This window comes from Rhodnius prolixus, unplaced genomic scaffold (genome assembly GCF_049639745.1).
Source record: "Rhodnius prolixus isolate KJV_2025 unplaced genomic scaffold, Rpr scaffold_8, whole genome shotgun sequence".
Classification (NCBI taxonomy): Eukaryota; Metazoa; Arthropoda; class Insecta; order Hemiptera; family Reduviidae; genus Rhodnius; species Rhodnius prolixus.
This window is the reverse complement of record NW_027411593.1, coordinates 17,391,071-17,411,900: the sequence shown is the minus strand read 5'-3', so window position 1 is coordinate 17,411,900 and position 20,830 is coordinate 17,391,071. Positions and strand designations below refer to the sequence as shown.

Below are 20,830 nucleotides of genomic sequence, written 5' to 3'. Positions count from 1 at the left end.
AAAAGTAATTTTCGACCAGTACTCGATATTTTCGGAAGGAGACAAGTATACACACATAACTTAAACTTACGAATTATAATTTAAATCAAGATTCTCAACTCAGCCAATCAAAAATTTCATTCATCCAGTAAAATCATTCTCTAGCTGTGACACATCCCTAAGTGACAAGCGACGCCTCAATTTTCTTGCAAGAAAACTTTTATCATATTTACATTTAATAAAGGAGAATTAATAACTTGGAGGATCACTTCAATTTTAGCCACTTGTACTGCTGATAATGAAATTATTTTCCAAGTATTAAAACTTTCAAGTGATTCCAATTAAACTAATTGTTTATCAAATTTTATCAAATCAGTATCCGCAGTACTGACCAATTTTGTTGATTTGATTACCATTAGCAAGCTTGTTCACTTTAATGCTTAAACGAACTAGATTTTCGTCAGTAAAAAGAAATTGAATTCATCGACAAAGCTTCTGACTGGGTAAGTATTAATATTTAAATATTTTAGTATTAAAGATATTTAATCGAATAACATCAATTAATTTAGTTTATGTGATTATTGCGGGTGTGAAAGAAAAAAATAGATGGTAAGCAGTGGTGTCTTAGAGTCGGAACGCTCCGGAACGTCGATCCGATACTTCCTTTTTGGACAGGAACGTGTTCCAGAACTAAAGATGACTTCTTTTTTAATAAAAATTGGTTGAAATATTGAAAAAAAAAAAAAATTGCTTGAATATAATTTTCTACATCTGGTCATTTGGAGGTCAGATTCAGCTCTGAATTCTCTAATTTATGTCTTGTATGTATGTGTTTATTATTGCATTGCATAATTTGCAATTAAAATAACTAACTGCGACGTCATGTCACGCTTATGCGTGATTGCACTATTACTTTTTTTTTTTAAATTTATTTTGTAATTTACAATCTGTATAAATATATACAATAAGTAAATGGGATGTAAATAAGATGAACTGGTGCGGGAAGAGCAGGAGGAGAGAAGCTACCCAGCGGTAGCCCTCTCTATAGATGATAGGGGAATGTGAGGAGGAGAGAGGAGAGATAGGAGAATAATGATGTTTAGTTCTTCAGACAGTAAGGAAGTCGCGGGGCCATTGGCGATTCAGTCGGCGAGGAGTATTGTTAGGGATGTCAGAGGAGGCGAGAGACTATACAAGAGGATTTGAGCAAGTAGAGAGAGCATATGGAATTTTTGATATTTAGTCTTGGCGTTTTGGTCTATGAAGGGAATGTTGAGGTCGGTTTGAAGGGTGAGGTTAGTCACGTAGGAAGGTGCTATCAGCTATCTGTCAGAGGAGTTTTGATTGAAATGTTTGTACCGTCCGAACGTTTGTTGGTTTGGCTGAACCCCACAGCTCTAGTCCGTAAGTCTACATAGGTTTGAGGATAGTATTGTATAGTAATCGTTTGAGTTCAATGGGCAATTTAGAGCGTCGTCCAAGTAGTCTGTAAAGCAGTTTCGCACGTTTCGTCATTGCTTGTCTTTTAAGTCTAGTGTGTGAGTTTTTTTGTCTATGTAGAGCCCAAGGTAGCGCACCAGATCTTTACAAAGAAGAGGATTGCTGTTGAAGAGGACAGGTGGGCAGGAGCCCCGCCGGAGTGGGCACTATTACTAAATCAACAAAAACATGAAGCTGAGACTTCCTTGACTAGGCCAGGGAAGTCCTAGGATATAAGGGAAAGTGGGTAGTCTAACTAACTGAATCTGTTCAGAAGCCACAGCAAACTGATAATAATTTATTAGATCCAACGGAATAGCCAATGGACATTGAAACTGACGATGGACAAAATGAAATCAAGTCGTTATGCACCAGATTTAATTTAATAACATCAACGGCGCGATGTATCAATGCGTTTAGAGATTACATTGATAATGGAGGCAAAGAAATTCCTGAAGATTTACAAATTTTAATTTGATATATAAATTCTATTCTTTGCAGTTCAGTAATTCAGTAATATGATATTACTTTAAAATCTAGCAAATCTTCCATTTATAAAAATGAATGGTCCACCGCAACAATTATTTAATCCAGATGATTATGTAAAAATCTGTGAGGTCTCATCGTTCAGCAGATGACAACAAAATAAAAAAAGTTCAACCAAAAGATCCTAAACATAATCCTATTTGGAATATTTTATAAAAATTTTGTTTATGAGTACTATACGTATTTTATAATCGGTTAACTATTTTTATAAAATGTTCTTATTATTGTAAAAAACGTATATATACATAAAATGAGGTTCGCAATGATTTTCGCTTGCTTTCCTTTTTGGTGCATAAAAAATATTTTTATATACATATAAATACACCTAAGCGTTCCAGTAAAAAAAATAATTAACAGGGCACCCCTGAAGGTAGTAACTAAGTGAAAATAATGAAAACTACCTGTGGCGACTAGGAAATTCCTATTTTTGGAAGATGAACATTCTGGATAGACAAATGTGTGAGCTAGTACTCCAAGTATGGACCAATGCATCCTTTTAGCAGATATTAGAAAAGTAAATTAGAATTGGCATTGAAGAAATGGAGGATATTTTTTAAATGAACGTCTCAAATGAATTAAAAAAAAAAAAAGAGAAGAAATTCTAAGTCCGACTCGAGTCTTAATGGAAGAGTCCTTTACTGAAGAATAAAATTCAGTTATCACTCAAGAACTTTTCACACAAACACACTATAGACGGCTCACGTAGCAAGAAAAGAACATTAATATTTTGCCAAATTTAGATCGTCATTGCCATGGCACAAATGAAGAAGAGGAATATCAGTCCTCAAATGAATAAATAACGCTTAATGGCCAAAGAAAATGCAAAAATATGTGTTATTAATCAAATATAGATTTATCTTAGAGTCCTCATAAGATAAAAGTGTCTTTAGTTTATCCAAAAATAAAAGGACCAAAAAATATGGCTTTTGCAATTAGTTTTCATTGAAGTAACTTAATGAACTACATTTTTTCAATAAGTTGATGCATTTCTGGTTAGACCTTTTGGTAAATGTAAAAATCTATCAGTGATATCGGTTTAGTGCATGCTACCGATGAATTTAAATTAAAACTCATTAGAGAAAAAAATTACCTGAGTAGTTATATATATACTTTAAATCGAACAAGAAGTAACATGAACGAAACCTTAATAAGCAGGTTACAATGTTGTTTACGTGAACCTAATCCACTGCACTCATAATACGATATGTAGATCTAGAACTCTCACAAGAGAATATGGTTGGTACGTTGGTAGTATTGAAATTCACAATGATGGGTGAACATCTGATGATATTATGAATGAGTGCTTATAAGTTTATCTGTCAATTTAAAACTAGTTATACCTAAGATTCAGGCATAGTGAGTGATGTCGCTGTCAGTTAGATATAAATTGGATTCTGAACTGTGTGCAATTTTATGATTTTAGTTAAAAATATACTTCTTAACAATGTGAAAAGTGAGTTTACTTCAATTTAGCAATGGTGACGTTTTTACTCATTGTACATTTTGTTAGAAGTTTAGAAGCAATGAAGATGTTGACTTCTTTGGAATTTTAAGCGTAGGTAGGTTGACTATGATTTTTTTAAGTCCTAAAACCTTGTTATTTCCCCTGGTCAAATCTAAAAATTACGATTTCAGACTCAATAAAATTTTAAACTTCTGTAATAAATAACAAATAAAATACAAACTTTTTTTTATTTTGATATATGTAAGTTAGTTTGAAGCATTGACGTTGAGTTAATTTGATATGTCATGGATTTCAGCCAGAATATTGCCTCCTTCAGCCCAAATTTTAAAGGATAAAAAAGCGCTTTAACGCTGTATTTAAACATCTTGTTTGCGCTTGACATTTTAAATGCATTAAAAATAGTAATCTTATGGGTACTTAACATCAGACGAAACTGGAGTTACAAGTCTGAGTAAAGTAAGAAGTGAACCTATTTAAATTAAGATCTAGAAATCTAAGACTATATTTCTTTTCGTAAGTAATTTTCAGCAATTGCGTGAGTTTGATTTAGATCCGTCTGTCCTTCCAAATTAAAAATCATTTATAAAGAAAATAGAATTAGGTCCATAGATATTCAAAAATGATCAAGATTAACTTCAAAGTAGCAATTTGAAAGAAATATTCGTATTTTACAGATTTGAAACCTTACGTCAGAGTCTGATAAATTTTGCGATAAATTCATCTTTTTTAAGATGTTGTAGTGCGTTCAGTACATTATTAAATGCATCGATAATTGGATGATTACTTTCTACCATTTTCCGTGTAATCTTTACTTAAGCCAAAATATAGAGATTCTTAAAGGAGTAGTTGTTTGTCAATAAGATAGATTTCCTTTATCTTCTTTTTCCAAATGAGTTAGTATATTGAAAAAACTTACACCATCACTAGACATATTAGTGGCTATAAATGATTACTAGGTGGGTGGAAGTTAAGGGTCAGAAAAACAGATATTTCTCTTTTAAAGCGCAATTTCTTGACCGCTGCGTGAGAAGTGCACTCAAACAAATTTGCTTCATTCAGAAATTTTAATGAGATTTTACAGAGATATTATTTTAAAGCAAATCAAATAAGATTGATTGTTCGAATGATTTGTTGATCGCAAGAATCCGGCATTCCAATTCTGGGTGTCTATTCGATCAATTTATGAATTTTACAAGTAAAATAGCGCTTTGATTCTCTTTGGAACAAATAAAGTTTTTCACTCTACATTTAAATTGTACTCATTTGAAACAGTTTGCTTAAGAACTATTTGTGTCTAATTCCAGGACTATTGCATGTAAAGATTATAGTAACTTCCTTTCCTTAACTGACCATTTGTGACTATTTATCAATCTTATCTTGTGAGTCGAGAGATTGTGGATAAATAAGCCTATTTTTTTGTGGTATAGAAATAGCCAACCTGTGTACTACCTCAATGCCAAAGTTTGTCTGGAATAAGTATATTTATCGATGTAGTACCTCACTTTATTTTAATAAGCTGATATTGCTATCGTTCCAATCAGCCGTGTCCCTTAAGAATATACCAACTGCATCCTTTATGCAGCATTCTTCAGACTAATTAATATTTTTAAGTTTTGGTTCTTTTATGCCTTTTTGTATTTGCAGTGCCTACCTTGAATCTCCGAACATTCCACGGTATAGTTCCCCATCATCCGATTTCCCAGGTGGTTACCACTTACGCAGTACATAAAATTTCAGTTTTCAATTAAGAAAATAAATTACTTCTTACTTCACAGCTTTATTTTTTTCTATGAATCATATATAAGATGGATGTCTCAGGGAGATTTGTTTTATAATATTCTGCATTCCTAGGTGAGTTTAGCCAGAACGACTCTGGTCCACGTATAATATCGCTAACAACTTCAGAGTACGTTTGGCGTCTGATGGATGACTTCTCAGGACACTACCATTCTTAAGAGCCTCTCGCTTCAATCTAAAGTGCCCATAATATCTCTCTTAAGAGAAAAAAACTCGTATTTTGGAGACTTCATTAATTTATCTAAAAAAAAAATTGGGATAATAATTTCTTATTTATTTATAAGATGAATTAGTCTTAACGTGCTAGCACTTTAGACAACTGTAAGAGCATATTTTAGGTTCTTCCAGATATATTATAAAATCTTTTTAAACATTATAAATTTCTTAAATTAAAATCACAATGGTTTATAGTAATTTCTGGATTTAGAAAAGTAAGACGTGATTTTACCGATTTCATTTAAGATAAAATCTATTTATTGATTTGTGGTTTCAAGCTCATTTAAATCAATACAGACTCTATATTGATTTATGAACACTATTTTCGATTAACCCATTAATATTCCAAAAAACAAATTTTAAAATTAAGTAATTGTAGATGGTAAATAAAATTTATATTGTACACAATTTGATGTTCAAGACATTGTGCAGAGACAACTAGCTAACATTACCTCCGCTTAACATAGATTGCGGGCTATTTCGGAATTAGAAGTATTTTCATAGGAGAGCCACAGCCTTCCAATATTGGCCACACAAACCTGTATTAACCACTTTATATTTACAAACATGCCTTTCTGTTTTTTCTTTCTTTTCCATTCTGTTCTTTTTATTTATTTTTGCTACTCCTAATTTAAGATTTGCAAAAAAAAAAAAATGTTACTCCATTGTAACTATTTTTACTTTGTTTATCAAGTCTGCTATTACGAATTAATTACATGTTTAACGCATCACAAAAGCGGGTAATTTTAGCTCTTAAAACTAAAAAAATAGCATCATAATTTCATTAAAGTAAGATCGTTCAGAATGAGGTTCTTGTCCCTTATCACGCAAGTTTGTACTAAACAAGAGTACACTCTAACCAATATTTCTATTTTTATAAAAGAAAAATAGATTCTATAGCCTGTAAATATGTTAAAAATATTTAGAAGAATGAATGCTGCAATGTATTTTGCTTTTTCACTTTTAAGTGCTGAAATTGGTAGACCTTCGTGTATTGATACTAACATGTATAATTATTTTATAATCGTTCTAATCCAATACTGACACCAGTTTTTCTCAGGAAATTATGCTGTGAAGATCAATGTCTGCATATGGCTTCAAACTGTGTTCTGTTTTAGCCAAGTGCACATATATGTAGTTACATCTACTAATCTAACAAACGGGCTTATTAAATACAATCCAAATAAAAATTAAATCAAATTAAATCTAATCAACTCACTTTGAATTTAAAAATTTCAAGGTAATAATATGTGGACCATTTTTTCCTCTTCAAATTTCTTGTATGTTTTCCTTGTTTATACGTAACAATTTATTTTACATTGTTCACTTAGTTAGCACCATTGCCATTTCGTTAGTCTTGGCAGCACTCTGCTTTGTTATATCATAATTTGATCGTTTTTTTTGGGGGGGGTTGAAATTAAACTGGAAAAATGCTGGCGGTAAAATGGAAATTCTTTACTCACGTTTTTTTATATACTTTATTAATTGTATACCACAATAACAGGTTTTTGGCTCCAGAATCCTTTCTCGAGCATTATTGTTTTCCAAACAGTGTTCTCTCGTCGTAGACTGTCTAATACCAGGCAGTGGGCGATAAACAGTTAGCATACATAACATAAGCAGACAAAAAATGGCAACCTGGTCTGTAATTCCGAACCCCAATGAGGCAGGCTTCTTATCTACCAGTTCCCCTGTCATTCGCATTCGAAGTGTTAACAGATAAAGAAATTTGTTTGGGGGAGACAGTTTTTTAACTATTGTAGATTCATTATTGATTAATGTTAATATTCAGCAAAAAGTAGTATCTTTGTGTATGTTTTACAAGTCTTTTACTTTTATTTATGTAATTTAAGTGATATAATTGGGGTTCTTAAGCGAATATATTGTATAATCTTGATCTCGAACATAGATATCCAACGATGGTAACATTGATCCTGATAGATCTGCCCAAGACTCTTCTGTTCTCACAGAATGTCGTAGAAGCAATTACAGAAGATTTTATCTCATGAGTTCAAAAACGATGACATTTTTGAGACAGTTCGAAACATTAATACTGTTTGGAGCCTCGTAGCATTAGTTAAAGCCATGTTCAATTTTGTTGTAGAGATTTTGAATTTAATGATAACCCTCGCTCTGGAAGATCTGTGATAAATCGAAGATGATGCTTAAAAAACATAAAAGCCTAGCCATCTCAAACGGTTCCATACCTGTTTTTTTGATGGTTTAAGTGGTTTAAGGCACTTAGAATGGTAAAAAAATCTTGAAAAATGGGCGCCTCAAGATTGTTGAACAATCGGCAAATATTGTTACGTTTGGAAGTTTGTTCTTCTATACATAGGTCTCATTTATGAGCCCCCAAAGACCGTCCAAAGATGGCCGGCGAGTGGTACATCCACTATCCATCTTTGAATATTAGTAAAATCATTTAAACTGAGAGAGATATTTCCAAGAAATCAAAACATTAACCGAAAATTATGCTAATAGAGCCGATTTTTTTGGAAATAAGCAGTCCGATCATTTATCAAGACTGCGTTCGTCCATACATTTCACCAATCACTATCCAAGAATTGAATCTGTTCAAAATGGAAGTTCTGTCTCATTTATCCTATTCGCCAAGCTTCTTGCCAACTGATCTTTACAAGCCACTGATAACTTTCTTGCTCTTAGAACATTCACCAATAAGGAAACAGACAAGAGAGGCATTCCTTGAATGATGAGTACTCAATTTTTACGATGTTGAGATAAATATTTTTGTTTCTTGTTGGCAAAGATGTGCTGTAAAACATTTTAACTCATATTTGAGTTACACAATTTTATAAAGTACTTTCTGATATTCGTAAAACTTACTTTCTAACCTAATACAATCCCCACCAGCCAGGTTGTAATTTTGTCACCTTGACGTTCGGTTCTGCAATTCTGCAAGAATTGCAATATAGTTGCAGGAGGAAATTTGTGGTGCGTATCAAACCAGATTTATGTAATAAATATATTAATCGAAATTAAATCCTGCTATTTTTTATTTTATTTTTTTAATATTATTGAAAAATAGGCATACCAGTTCCTTTAGAAGACATGTTTACGAGAAAATTGATATTTAAGGAGTTCTGTAACAACAATGACCTTCCTTTTAATAAATTCATAACAGAATTATGTAATTTTTTCCCCCCATTTTGTTGAACATAAAATCTTTCTTGGTTTAGTGAAATGCGCCTGGTTTTTAGCCTGGTCAAAGTATATTAAGAAATCTTGGGGAAACCCAGAATTGATTGTATTTAAATTAAATTCAGCCGCCATTCAAGTTTTCTGGTTTGGTTTCAATTTTATGCTCGGAGTTATATAATAAAAGTAAATGATCTTTGACAGATTTTTTTCTTTGCAAAATAATAAAATATGCTCGATGGTTTGAAAATGCAGTCTTAATTAATAGATAACACGCCTTAAAATTTATCCTGTCGATTTAAAATCTTAATTAAATTTGGTTTAACGATAATTCATCAGCCGATTCGCCATTGTCTCAGAATTGATTTTTACTTTAAATTTTAGCCGCATACAGTTCTAGATCATTAGCACCCTGAACTTTTTAATAAGCATTGCTGGCCTCTATACATTGTTCTCTACAGAGATGAACACTGTTCATGACTGGTCTACGAGCTTTAGAGGCTCCCAGAAAATAAAAAAAGACATTTCACGTCTATTAATATTATTAATGAAAAGTCTTTACAGTCTACAGATGTTCATTCTTTCATTCTGCTAGTTTTCAGATTCTCATCCATAATCAGTGATTGGTTCACGGAGTTGCAAATTAATAATGCATATTTATATCGATTTATTTTGCCAGTGACCTGGTTGCTCCCACGAGATAAAAAAAAAAAAAAAAAAAGATCTAGAATTTATTATGCGAAAGTTTAGAAATGAGAAGGATGTCAGTTATTTGACCATAAATTTTGAGAAACAGAATAGAAGGAATAGGTTGCGAGATTGGGTATGACGAGTTTGGATGAAAGAGATTGGAAATAGTAGAGTAACAGTTTATTAGGGAATGAATTAGAGAAGTAAAAATGTTCTCTAGAATGTTGCATCCAGTACTACTAAAAGATCCTCCTCTATGCACCAGAAACAAGGATCGTAACTTAATAATTAACAAAAATCAATTGAAACCTATAGAAATGTATTTCGGGCGTAGTTCCAAACACAAAAATTAAAAATAAGATAGTGAAAGAGGATGTTGTAGTGAATCAAAGGTGTTGGTGAGAGGATAAGTCTGGTTGGCCAAATAGATTCAGTTCCTGAAGGAGAAGAAGACTGCCCAGGCTGCCAGTGAATTGAGGGACTCTAGAAAGAGATAAGCTGGTCGAGAGGAACGGCCGGATCGTGGAAGATGGAAAGAGAAGCTGGATACTCCAATCATGGTAGCTAAAAACAGTTTTTAAATTAATTTTCCCTAATAAATCAATAATTTTTTTTTTTTGTGGACATCAAAGTGCATATTTCCAGTGAAAAAAAATGTGCAACATTGCAATAATTCATCCCACTGTGTTATGGAGCAAGAGAAAATAAAAACAATTATTGCTCAAAATTGATTATTTGGTCAACTGTATCTCATTCTTTATTTTTGAGCCCATCAATGAAGAATTTTTTTAAAAGTTATCTGGAAGTTTTGGAAAGAAGAAGAAGGATAAAAGTGGTCTAATGGATCTTGAAACCAGTTTTTCTGCCTTGGAAAGACTTTTAGAAATTTAATCAGATTTCATTTCTTCTGAATTATATGTTGTGATATAAATTGTAAAAAAAAAAAAAAAAAACATACTCTGTGTTTAGTTTATTTTGTAAGTAGAAGAATTAAAATCGTCTCAAATAGAAAAATAAAGTTTTCTGTGAACTAGAAGCATATGAAGATATTTGTATATATTTGTTTGTATAGAATTAGGATAAATAATTAGTCTTTTCCTAGTAGTACATATCATTCTAACTTCTGTTTCTCGTAAAACATACTCTGTGTTTAGTTTATTTTGTAAGTAGAAGAATTAAAATCGTCTCAAATAGAAAAATAAAGTTTTCTGTGAACTAGAAGCATATGAAGATATTTGCATATATTTGTTTGTATAGAATTAGGATAAATAATTAGTCTTTTCCTAGTAGTACATATCATTCTAACTTCTGTTTCTCGTAAAACATACTCTGTGTTTAGTTTATTTTGTAAGTAGAAGACTTAAAATCGTCTCAAATAGAAAAATAAAGTTTTCTGTGAACTAGAAGCATATGACGATATTTGTATATATTTGTTTGTATAGAATTAGGATAAATAATTAGTCTTTTCCTAGTAGTACATATCATTCTAACTTCTGTTTCTCGTAAAACATACTCTGTGTTTAGTTTATTTTGTAAGTAGAAGAATTAAAATCGTCTCAAATAGAACAATAAAGTTTTCTGTAAAGTAGAAGCATATGACGTTATTTGTATATATTTATTGTTTGTATAGAATTAGGATAAATAATTAGTCTTTGCCTAATAGTGCATATCATTCTAACTTCTGTTTCTCGTCAAATTTTGAATATCTACAATTATATTCTAATGTTAATTCTCATTCTGTTGAGCAAAAGAATTCCTTTTAGAATAGTTTCCATAGCTTGTAAAAAAAAAAATTAATTTAATTTTTTATTGTAGATTTGTGCTGTATAATTCCTTTAAATTTACAAAAGAAAATATTGAAAAAAATTGCTTATATGATTCCAGGACAACGTGCTACATTTAAGATGATGAGATGGCTAATTGTTCGGGTAAACACATATCCGCTTTACAACTGTTTTATGAGCTTAAACAACGTTTTCCAAATATTCCAGATAGATTTGTCACACATTGTATTATACAGGTTAAATTAAATTATATAAATTGAAACTCTAAATCTAAATAGTTGTAGTGTAACAATTTCGTAACAGTTAGTGGTATTGGTAACTATCTCTAACTATATTTATAAATTTGTACTAAATGAATTTATTTTTTATTTTTTACTAAATCTGTTTTAAGTAAAATTGCTTGTTTACAGTTTCATGTATTCTTAACAATGTGATGCTATCGTAGAAATAATATTGTTTTAAACACAATAGCATTTTTTTTTTTTGTAATGTTGCAAAAGATAGTGTAACGATTGTCGTTATTATTGGAATTAGGTCGTTAGGCCAATGTCATCTTTATAATTTTGTTTTTTATTTCAAAAATTCTTGCGTTAAAATCTTTACTACTTTTTAAAAAGTTTATTGTTTTAATTTTTCTGTTTATAAATCTCTCTTGCATTGTATTTTTTTGCTTTAATGTATGGCACGTTAACAACTTAGGTCATTGGCATCAGGAGCTTTCTTAGTACCTCCTTGAAAAGTGTTCTCTCGTTATTTTAGTTCTACTTTGGCTATTAATTTCAAAGATTAGTTGCTTCATTAATTGGATTATTTCTCACCAACCATCCCATCAGCTTATTTCTCACCAACCATCCCATCAGCTTATTTGTAACTTTCCATATTGTTGACGAGGACGGATACACAGTTCATTTGAGACTTGCTTGTAGTACTCGCAAGTAACATGAGATAGTTGGGCTTATTAGTAATATTTTTTTTTTTTTGCTGCTTTAGATTAAGTGTAACACGTAGCTTGTGATTTCTGTGATAAGATTTTTGTTATTTATTAATATTTACTTTATCAGGGAGTAAGAAAAAACATTCTTTTTCTTAAAACCTATTTCTTCTTTTTTATTTAGACTCTTATATAGAAGGTAAGTATAGCCGAATAGTTCTATAAGCTAGATTTCGATACTAGATTTGAGAGGTTGTAGGTGTGTTGCATTCACAGACAAGAATTTATTGGCCCCGAGCCCACAAAAACTATATGTGCTTGCTCTTAACCGTCGCTTTTCGTTAACGCAATGTTACTACTATCTAGACATCGGATTCTCTTATTTATTTATTTTAGACCATCTTTAATGAGTTCTTTTCTCTACTTTCTCCTTCTGCATTTAGGGGAAATAATTTTGAATAATGCCAATATTTCTAAATTGGGATTTAATGGGAAATATATGTTTTGGTATCTTAAAAGAAGCAGTTTTGATATCTTATTTGGTAAGCAGTTTATTTTTAAAAAATTAAAATAAATAAATCAACCATTCTTGGATACATAATAATTTGAATAAAATTTTACTTTATGAATTAATTAAAAACGCGTTTTTTTTGTTGTTAATTGGCCATACGCAGGAACGTAACCAAATTTTTTTCGGTGAAGCTTTAGCTAGTGAAGTTAATCCATTACTGTTAAATTTTATCTACTTATTTTTGTTTTGTTTTGTAAGTTTCATTTAGATTAAAACACACTGAGATTTTTTCTGAAAATAATATCTCGAAAATATTTTAGGCAATATCATTAACTGTTTAAGGACTTGATAGCCTTTAAATTTGAGAAGATGACGACCCTGGTATTTATTATTCCCCCGACTAGTTAGCTCCGCCTAAAAGACTATCCAATACCTAGGCTCACATATTTAATTAAAATTCATTAATTTATTTTTGTTAACGAAAATGAAAAAATAAAATAAATATCTTGGCCTGTTGGCATGAAATCTAAAAGCAACTAAATTTTTGCACAGTCACGAAGTTGAACACTTAATTGAAAATTATATGGATCTTAAAAATTTTACCACCTATAGAGTTGTAAATAAACAGGAAATGCATTATTCCTCTTAAATTCTTCACTTATTACGTTATACTTTTGAAAACAAATTTTAGAGTTGCTTTAGAATGGCATTTGTTGTATATAATGATAAATTGGCAAAGCAAAAGATGTAAAATTAATGTTTGTTGTAATTAATGAGATTTTGGCAAATAAAAGAAACATCTGGCAGTTTTTTTTTTTTTTATAGGTGTTCAATAATCTCAAATTGTATTAAATTTTCGAAATTGTAATTTTTATTTAGTTATTAAAAAAAAACATTAATTGATGGCGAGTTAAATTAATCATTAGTGAATCAAATTTATTGATTACGCACAGTCATCGTCTACCAACAGTTCCTAAAGTACAATGAACTTTAAAGTGCCAGGTAAATTTTTTTTAAAAAAGTGATGCTTTATGTACAGTAGCTTGAATATTTTGAACTCGGTAAGCTGTAGCCGTCGAAAATTTGCTATCGCAGAAAACTTCTGGTCACTCCAGTGTAGCAGACTAATTCATTTTTAAATTTCTGGCTGAAATATCTATTATAACATATTATGATGTATTATAATATCTATCTATGGTGACTATTTTTGTAAATGACCTTTTGATTTCTCTTCATATATTTTGCTAAAATACGCCTACTTGCTATAGCAATAGTTTATCAACTATCTTTCCTTGTACGTAAAAAAAAAAAAAAAAAAATTATTAGATTAGATAATTGGAATAAAAACTTCAAATATTGCAAAAGATGTTTTTAACAATTAATATAAGTTTCTTTATTCAAAATGGCGCATCCTTTCTTAAATTCTGAATAATTTTGAATTCGGTATGATTTATGGCCAGAAATTTTAAAGTGGGGATTTTTAGGCGTCAATAACCTGGATTATAGTATGATTTGCCTTTTTTTTTTGCTTATTTTTGGAATAAATTGTGCCTTAAACCTAAGAAAAGATTGGAATGTATTTTTTTAAATACATTGTTTTAAATCAAATTGGTTTTCATTGGTTAATATTTTATTTATTCAGTTTACTCGAATGATAACAAAATGAAATCCATTAAACACGATAAATACCTAAAATTTGAAATGCCTTAGTGGTATTTTCAATTCTTATTTTGATTTGCTTGCTCCAATGTGTAGGAGGATGTTTTTAATGGCTAAATATGAAGCTTTCGTAGCGCTGAATGCTGCAGAACCTTTCCACTTATCGGCACGCCAATGCTAAAACCGGAAACAGTCCCATAATGTGTGGGTGAAATTTAGACAAACAGGAGAAGGCTCTTTCAATTATTGTTATGGCCCGCATTAGTTACTCAACTAGTAAAAAAAACGGGTATTGTAATCATGCTTTTATGGTTTCACTTTTGAATTTTCCTGGTAAATATCCGTTTTGAAGTCCTAATAAATATGAAAAAGATATTTTTACAAATTGATGTGTGTGTGTGTGTGTGTGTGTGTGTGTGTGTGTGTGTGTGTGGGTGGGTGGGTGTTTTGGTGGTATGTACGAGTTTGTTTATACATGTGCAGTAACTGAAAAAAACGAAAAATCCCATATTTTAATATTTCGCTTATGTTCCAACAGAGCATGCCACAATAAGAAGTTGGTCAAAATTGGTTAACTGGATAGATTCAGAATCTTTTTTTGAAGTGTTTTTTTTTCTCTTAAATAAAATGTAAAACTTAATTTTTGAATATAAAAGAAGTTGGCAGACCGGTAGTACCAGTTTTCTAAATCGATTTTTCAGTATTTTGAGATTTTTTTTTTCTCAAAATACTCCGATTTTATTTAATGGTTGATTACATTGTTACGGTGCCATTTAGGCCCAGCGTCACGTCAATGGAGAAGGGGGTGGGTCGAGATGAAGAAGAAAACAATAAAATAAAATGCAATAAGTAAAGGAGAGAAAATAAAAAAAAAAGAATAAAAGAAGAATGTATTTAGGGCGCCACGCTGTTTTAAGTTAGTCCCGCAGGAAACAGCGAAACCTACGGGAACATAATAATAGTTTTTATTTAGTCTGCAACTAAAAATAAAATAAGGTGGAGGGAGGGAGTTCTGGGATAAAAAGAAAAAGACGAAGGCAATTTGGAGACAACAATGTATATTGAAAAAGAAGTTTAAAAAAAAAGATTATTGGGTGGCAAATGTATATCTTCTGATACAATATTATTTACCCTTACGGTACTTAGCACAAGTATACGATATATTATATCAAGTGATAGCTGTATTTACAGAAGAAACAAAAATTAAAAAAAACCCTTGTTTAGGGAAAAAAAAAGACGAAGGCGGAAGCTTCCTTATAACTGTACTATTTCTTATACTAAACCAATAAAATTATCCTCATAGGGTTACAAAAAAAAATAAAAAAAATTACACTGTTGAAAACCTTAATACTATAAAATATAATTAGGAAAAAAAAAACGTGAAAACTATATACATAACTATATACAAAAGAAATACTCCACTTACCCCAGGCCTGGGTCTTACTTTGGTTTTTTGCGTGGGTGAAATTGTATTTTCGCTTTTCCGGCGCTTGTTCCGTAGTCCACTGCAGCACTCTCTACTTCCTTTTCTGTAGTAAATTACGTGGAGGGTAATCCCCACACTGGGAAATGTTACAGAAAAAAATGTTCACCAACACTAGTAACTTCAACCCCTCACACGAACTTTCCAATTTCTGTATGAAAATTGTAGGTGTATCCGGCCAAGCCGAAGAAAAGGAAGTCACCTTATAACAGAGCTATCCGTCACTTACTGCTCACAGTCGAGCTCTGGCTCCTCGCATACGCGCCGCTCTGTTTATCCCCTTTTGTTCGCTTCTTCATAAACAGGCCGAAGTACAATTTCACTTGCTTATCTTACCAAAGACGTATTTCTTTGTATTCATATTCTATTTTTATGTATACATTTGTCCCCAATTGAATTATTTAAATTAAAATTAATTAAGAATTCTTGTTACCAGATTTTCCATCTGTAACAATTCCCCCTCTGCCTCCGGAGAGAAACGTCGGGATTCAGAAAGGAAATAAACGGAACAGGATTAGGAAGAGGAATGGGTAGGAATTTGCGGACGGGGATGTTTTAGGGATTGGGCAGCGGGTCGGCTTTTAGTTCTTTTATGTGCCAGGTGCCCATACTCTTTCCTTCGAAGTCCTCCAACTCCGCAATGATATTTGAGAGCATCTTCTTGATTCGGCATTTGATGTATTTCGGTGCCAACTTCCCGGAGTAGTACTGGCTGGCGTCGGAACGGATGTGACTTTTCCTCCACACGATATCTCCCGTACGATACTTCACTGGTCTTCTCCTCAAATTATAAATTTTAGCCGAGCGTTCATAGGCCCTTGACAGACGATCCTGGATCTCTTCATAGAACAAAGGCATCTTGGATAACTGATCCAAACGAGATTCCCTATCAATCTCTGGTACAACCTCTGCGTTCTCTCGATCAGGATAATCAAGGCCAGATCTTCTTAACTCTCTGCCAAAGTTCAAGTAGGCCGGTGTCACACCTGTCACTTCATGCACTGCGGTTTGCAACGCAAATCCGAGTTTCGGCAATTCTTTGTCCCAGTTCCGGTGGTTATCTCTGGCATAAGAAGACAACATCGTCTTTAAAACCTTGTTGACTCTTTCCGTAGGGTTAGCCTGGGGATGGTAGGACGCCGTAAACCAAATTTTGCTCCCGTATTCTTGCATTTTCGTCTTGAATTCTTGACTGGCAAACTGCGTTCCGTTATCACAGATAATTGTCTGCGGAGCTCCGAACTTCAAGATAACGTTTTCTTCCATAAGCTTGGTGACCCCTTTTGCGGTGGCTTGTCTCATGGGCATCAAGACACTATATTTTGAAAAATAATCGGCTACGACAAACAAGTATCTATTTTGTTTAGTAGATAAAGGCAATGGACCCATTAGATCTGCCGATATTACTTGCCATGGCTCCGTAATTGCTTTCTGCTTGCCCATCAAGCCCGCAGGTGCTTTCTGTAGCGGCTTATTCTCCAAGCATATTGAGCATCTGGCTACGTATCTAGCAATGTCGGCTGCCATTCCTGGCCAGTAGTAGGTTTCTTTGATGCGGTGTAGCGTCTTATATCCTCCAAGATGGCCTGACACCGGACTGTCATGGTATTCCTGCAATACATCTATTCTCTGGCGTTTCGGAACAACAATTTTCCATGAATGGGGCTCGCTCAAGATCTTATTCTGCGCCTCCTTTACTTTCTTTAAAAGCTTCTTATGGTCCTCCACTCTCCAATTGGGATAGTTCGCCGGCTCTTTCTTTATTTTGCGGATCATCGCAGCATACCAATCTTCTACCTCTTCAAATGTCACGTTCACTGCTTCCACCATGTCCTCATTGACTCGGGATAGTGCGTCAGCCGCCGCATGTTGCTTACCAGGTCTGTGTTTGATGGTGAACGCATACTGCTGAAGCTTTAAGGCCCACCGGGCTAGCCTCCCATGGGGATCTTTTAAGTTCAGCAGCCAGATGAGAGAATGGTGATCAGTTATAACGTTGAATTCCATTCCTTCCAGGTATGGTCGAAATTTCTCGATGGCCCACAGAACTGCTAAGCATTCCTGCTCGGTTACCGAGAAATTCTTTTCATTCCTGGTCAAGCTCCGACTGGCGTATGCTATGGGCTTTTCTCCATCTTCGAACACCTGGGAAAGGATGGCTCCTAGCCCTGTCGATGAAGCATCGGTTTGAAGCAAGAAGGGCCTACTGAAATCTGGACACGTCAGTACTGGTGCGGAGACAAGGAAATTTTTCAGCTCTCTAAAAGCCTTGTCCTGCTCCGTACCCCAACACCACTTCTTGCTCTTCTTTGTCAATTCCGATAATGGCGCGCTAACAGATGCGAAGTGTGGTACGAACCGCCTATACCACGATGCAAGACCTAGGAATCTTCTAATTTGTCTAACTGTCCGTGGTTGTGGGAAATTCAGTATGGCTGCTACTTTCTCTGGATCAACGTGTAACCCTTCCTGATCCACCACATAGCCTAGATACTTAAGCTCTGCTCGGCAAACTTGCGCTTTTTCCCAATTAACTGTTAATCCTGCGTCCTGAAGTTTCGTCAGCACCAATTCCAGCGTGTCTAAATGGTCTCCGAAACTTTGGGTAGCAACGATAATATCGTCGAGGTAGACAAAAACTTTGGGTTCCAGCTCTGGCCCTAGGATGGTATCTATTAAACGTTGCCAGGTTGCAGGTGCGTTGTGCAGGCCAAAAGGCATCCTAACGAATTGATAGAGACCTCTCCCCGGTACGGTGAAAGCTGTTTTCTCCCTATCCTCTTCTTTGACCTTTACTTGCCAATACGCCGATTTTAGATCTAGAGAGGATAAATATCTCGCATCCCGTAGCCTGTCCAATATATGCGATACGTAGGGTAGCGGATAGGCATCCTTCTTCGTGACTGCATTCAACTTCCTAAAATCGACGCAGAACCGATATTGGCCATTTGGTTTCTTAACCAAAACTACAGGGGAGGACCAAGGACTAGTGGAACGTTCTACAATGCCCTCTTCTATCATTTTGTCCAATTCCTGGTTAACGATGGTCTGCATTGCCGGAGAGACAGGGTAGTATCTCTGTTTTATTGGCTTATTATCTCCGGTGTCGATGGAGTGTTGGACAAGATCAGTACCTTCCGAGTTTATGGGAAGTGACCGCCAATTTTGTAGGAAGGCGCTCAATTCTTTTTCTTGTTCTGTGGTGAGTGCGGATCTTTCCACTAAAGCTGCGGACACCTGAACTTCTTCATTGTCCCCTTCACTGAACGTACACCTTTTGTTCTTTACATCAGGGACGATGCTCATAGACTCCCAGAAGTCTATTCCTAAAATGATGGGATTAATTAGGGATGGCACAACCAAGAACTCTATTATCTTAACCTTTCCCGCTAACTCCACTGGAATCTGAACGGAGCCAAGAACATCTACTCGGGTACCATTGGCAGTGGTAACCTTTACTGAGTCTTCTGTTTGTAAGGGAAGGTTCAGTTTCTCTATTCTCCGCCATCCAGCTCCACCTATCAGCGACTTGGAAGCACCTGAGTCTAAAAGGGCGGTAAAAGTCATTCCAAACAAAGATATCTTCAAATGTGGTCTTCCATCCTGTTTGCGTGCCATTTGAAGTAGGGGTATAGACCGTTCTCCTTGCATGAAGTTTGTCACAACGGAAATCCATTCCAGCCATTCCGGATCAGATGTGGACATTTTCGAGGGGCGGCTCGAGGTCTGTCCACTTAAGCTCGACCGCCATCGAAGTTTTCCTTCTTCTGACAATTTGGACAACTCGCATTAGGTTTGAGGCTGCTGGTCGAAGGCTGACTACTGTTAGGTGACCTATTTCTTTTTGGACAGAATCTGTAGGTGTGGCCTACTTGGTGGCAGTGCCAGCACTTAATGATAGGTCGGGTACCCTTCGATGCTTCTGATGATGTGGAAGGTAGTGGAGAAGTGCTTACCGGGCAAGCTTTAGTTGTCTTCCCTCGAGGTCCTCTGTAAGCCAGGTCAGGCTCCAAAGTGCCTTTTGTCGGTGGCTCTTCATAGCGCGAGGCCATAGTAGCACCTATTTCCAGGTTCTGCAAAACTGTTTCCAGCTCCTCAATATTGTGGAAGGAAGTCAGAGGGAGAAGGGCTCGGTATTCTTTTTTGACGTTACGCTTAATGATGGCTAGCTTTTGCTCTTCCGAGATGGGCTCACTAAGACGAGAAAACAGGGCCTGCATTCTCGCTATGTAAATCGCAATACTCTCTTGAGGACCTTGCGTGCGTCTGCGTATTTCCTCCATCAGTTGGTGGTCGTAGTCAGGATCCAAAAATGTTTTGCGAAGCCCTGCCACGAGTTCTTCCCAGCTTTTTATTACATTCCGCTTGGACCGATACCACACCAGTGCAGTGCCTCCTAAAATTTCGCTCACTGATTGGAAAAGGTCGTCTTTAGAAATCCTTCTGGACATTGCTCTATCTTCTACCTGTGCCAGAAAAGAGCAGAGGGGTTGATCTTGGTCATCACCCGTGAATTTGAGACCCCATTTGTAGAGCATTAAGTCTCTGTTCCTGAATGTCTCGTGAAAATTTTGGCACTGTGTGGATTGGCCAGTCAAAGCTGCTGGCATATCTAGAAAAGTCCTTAGAGTAGTTTCTCCAGTAGGGTTAGACTCCACCACATTAACTTTAGTTCCTTTACTTCCTGATGGTGGTGGTGGAAGTTCTCGGATCTCTGTCTTCTCTTCAATTTGCTTTATGAAACCCCAGAGATCTTTTACATCATTTTTAAAACTCTCTAATACCTTCTCTTTGTCCTTCTCAACCTTCATGATTCGGTTAAGCCGCTCTTCTACATGGAGAAGTCGAGTTTTCAGGCGTTTGATTTCATTCGCATCACTTTCTTCGACTATCTCAGCTTGCTGTTTGAGTTCGTTTAGCTTTTTGCCACAAAAACTCAATTCCTCTTTGGGTGATAAAGCCGAAAAAATGCGTTCAACCGGCAAAACGTTGGATCCCAGGGCATTCGCTAATCGTTTTCTTAACTCAGCGACTGTACCCTCTCCTTGAAGACCCCTAATAACCAATTCGTAACTCAGTTCATCCTTAAGTAGTCTATAAACATCCATGGTGAAGAAAATAGAAAACGATG

General features: G+C 34.5%; 1 protein-coding gene across 4 annotated transcripts in view; it reads left to right on the top strand.

Moving 5' to 3' along the window:
- The first annotated feature begins 3,097 nt into the window (after positions 1 to 3,097).
- LOC141450970 (uncharacterized) overlaps positions 3,098 to 20,830 on the top strand; it is a 33,981-nt gene continuing 16,248 nt past the window's right edge. Inside the window, exons 1-3 of one of the 4 annotated variants that reach the window (XM_074121928.1) lie at positions 3,103 to 3,563; positions 3,765 to 3,925; positions 11,216 to 11,351. In XM_074121928.1, the coding sequence (XP_073978029.1) occupies positions 11,244 to 11,351 (108 nt within the window). In that variant the 5' untranslated portion in view covers positions 3,103 to 3,563; positions 3,765 to 3,925; positions 11,216 to 11,243. Of the gene's footprint in view, positions 3,564 to 3,764; positions 3,926 to 11,215; positions 11,352 to 20,830 lie in introns of all 4 variants that reach the window. The other 3 variants (XM_074121930.1, XM_074121929.1, XM_074121927.1) reach the window with 3 other exon arrangements.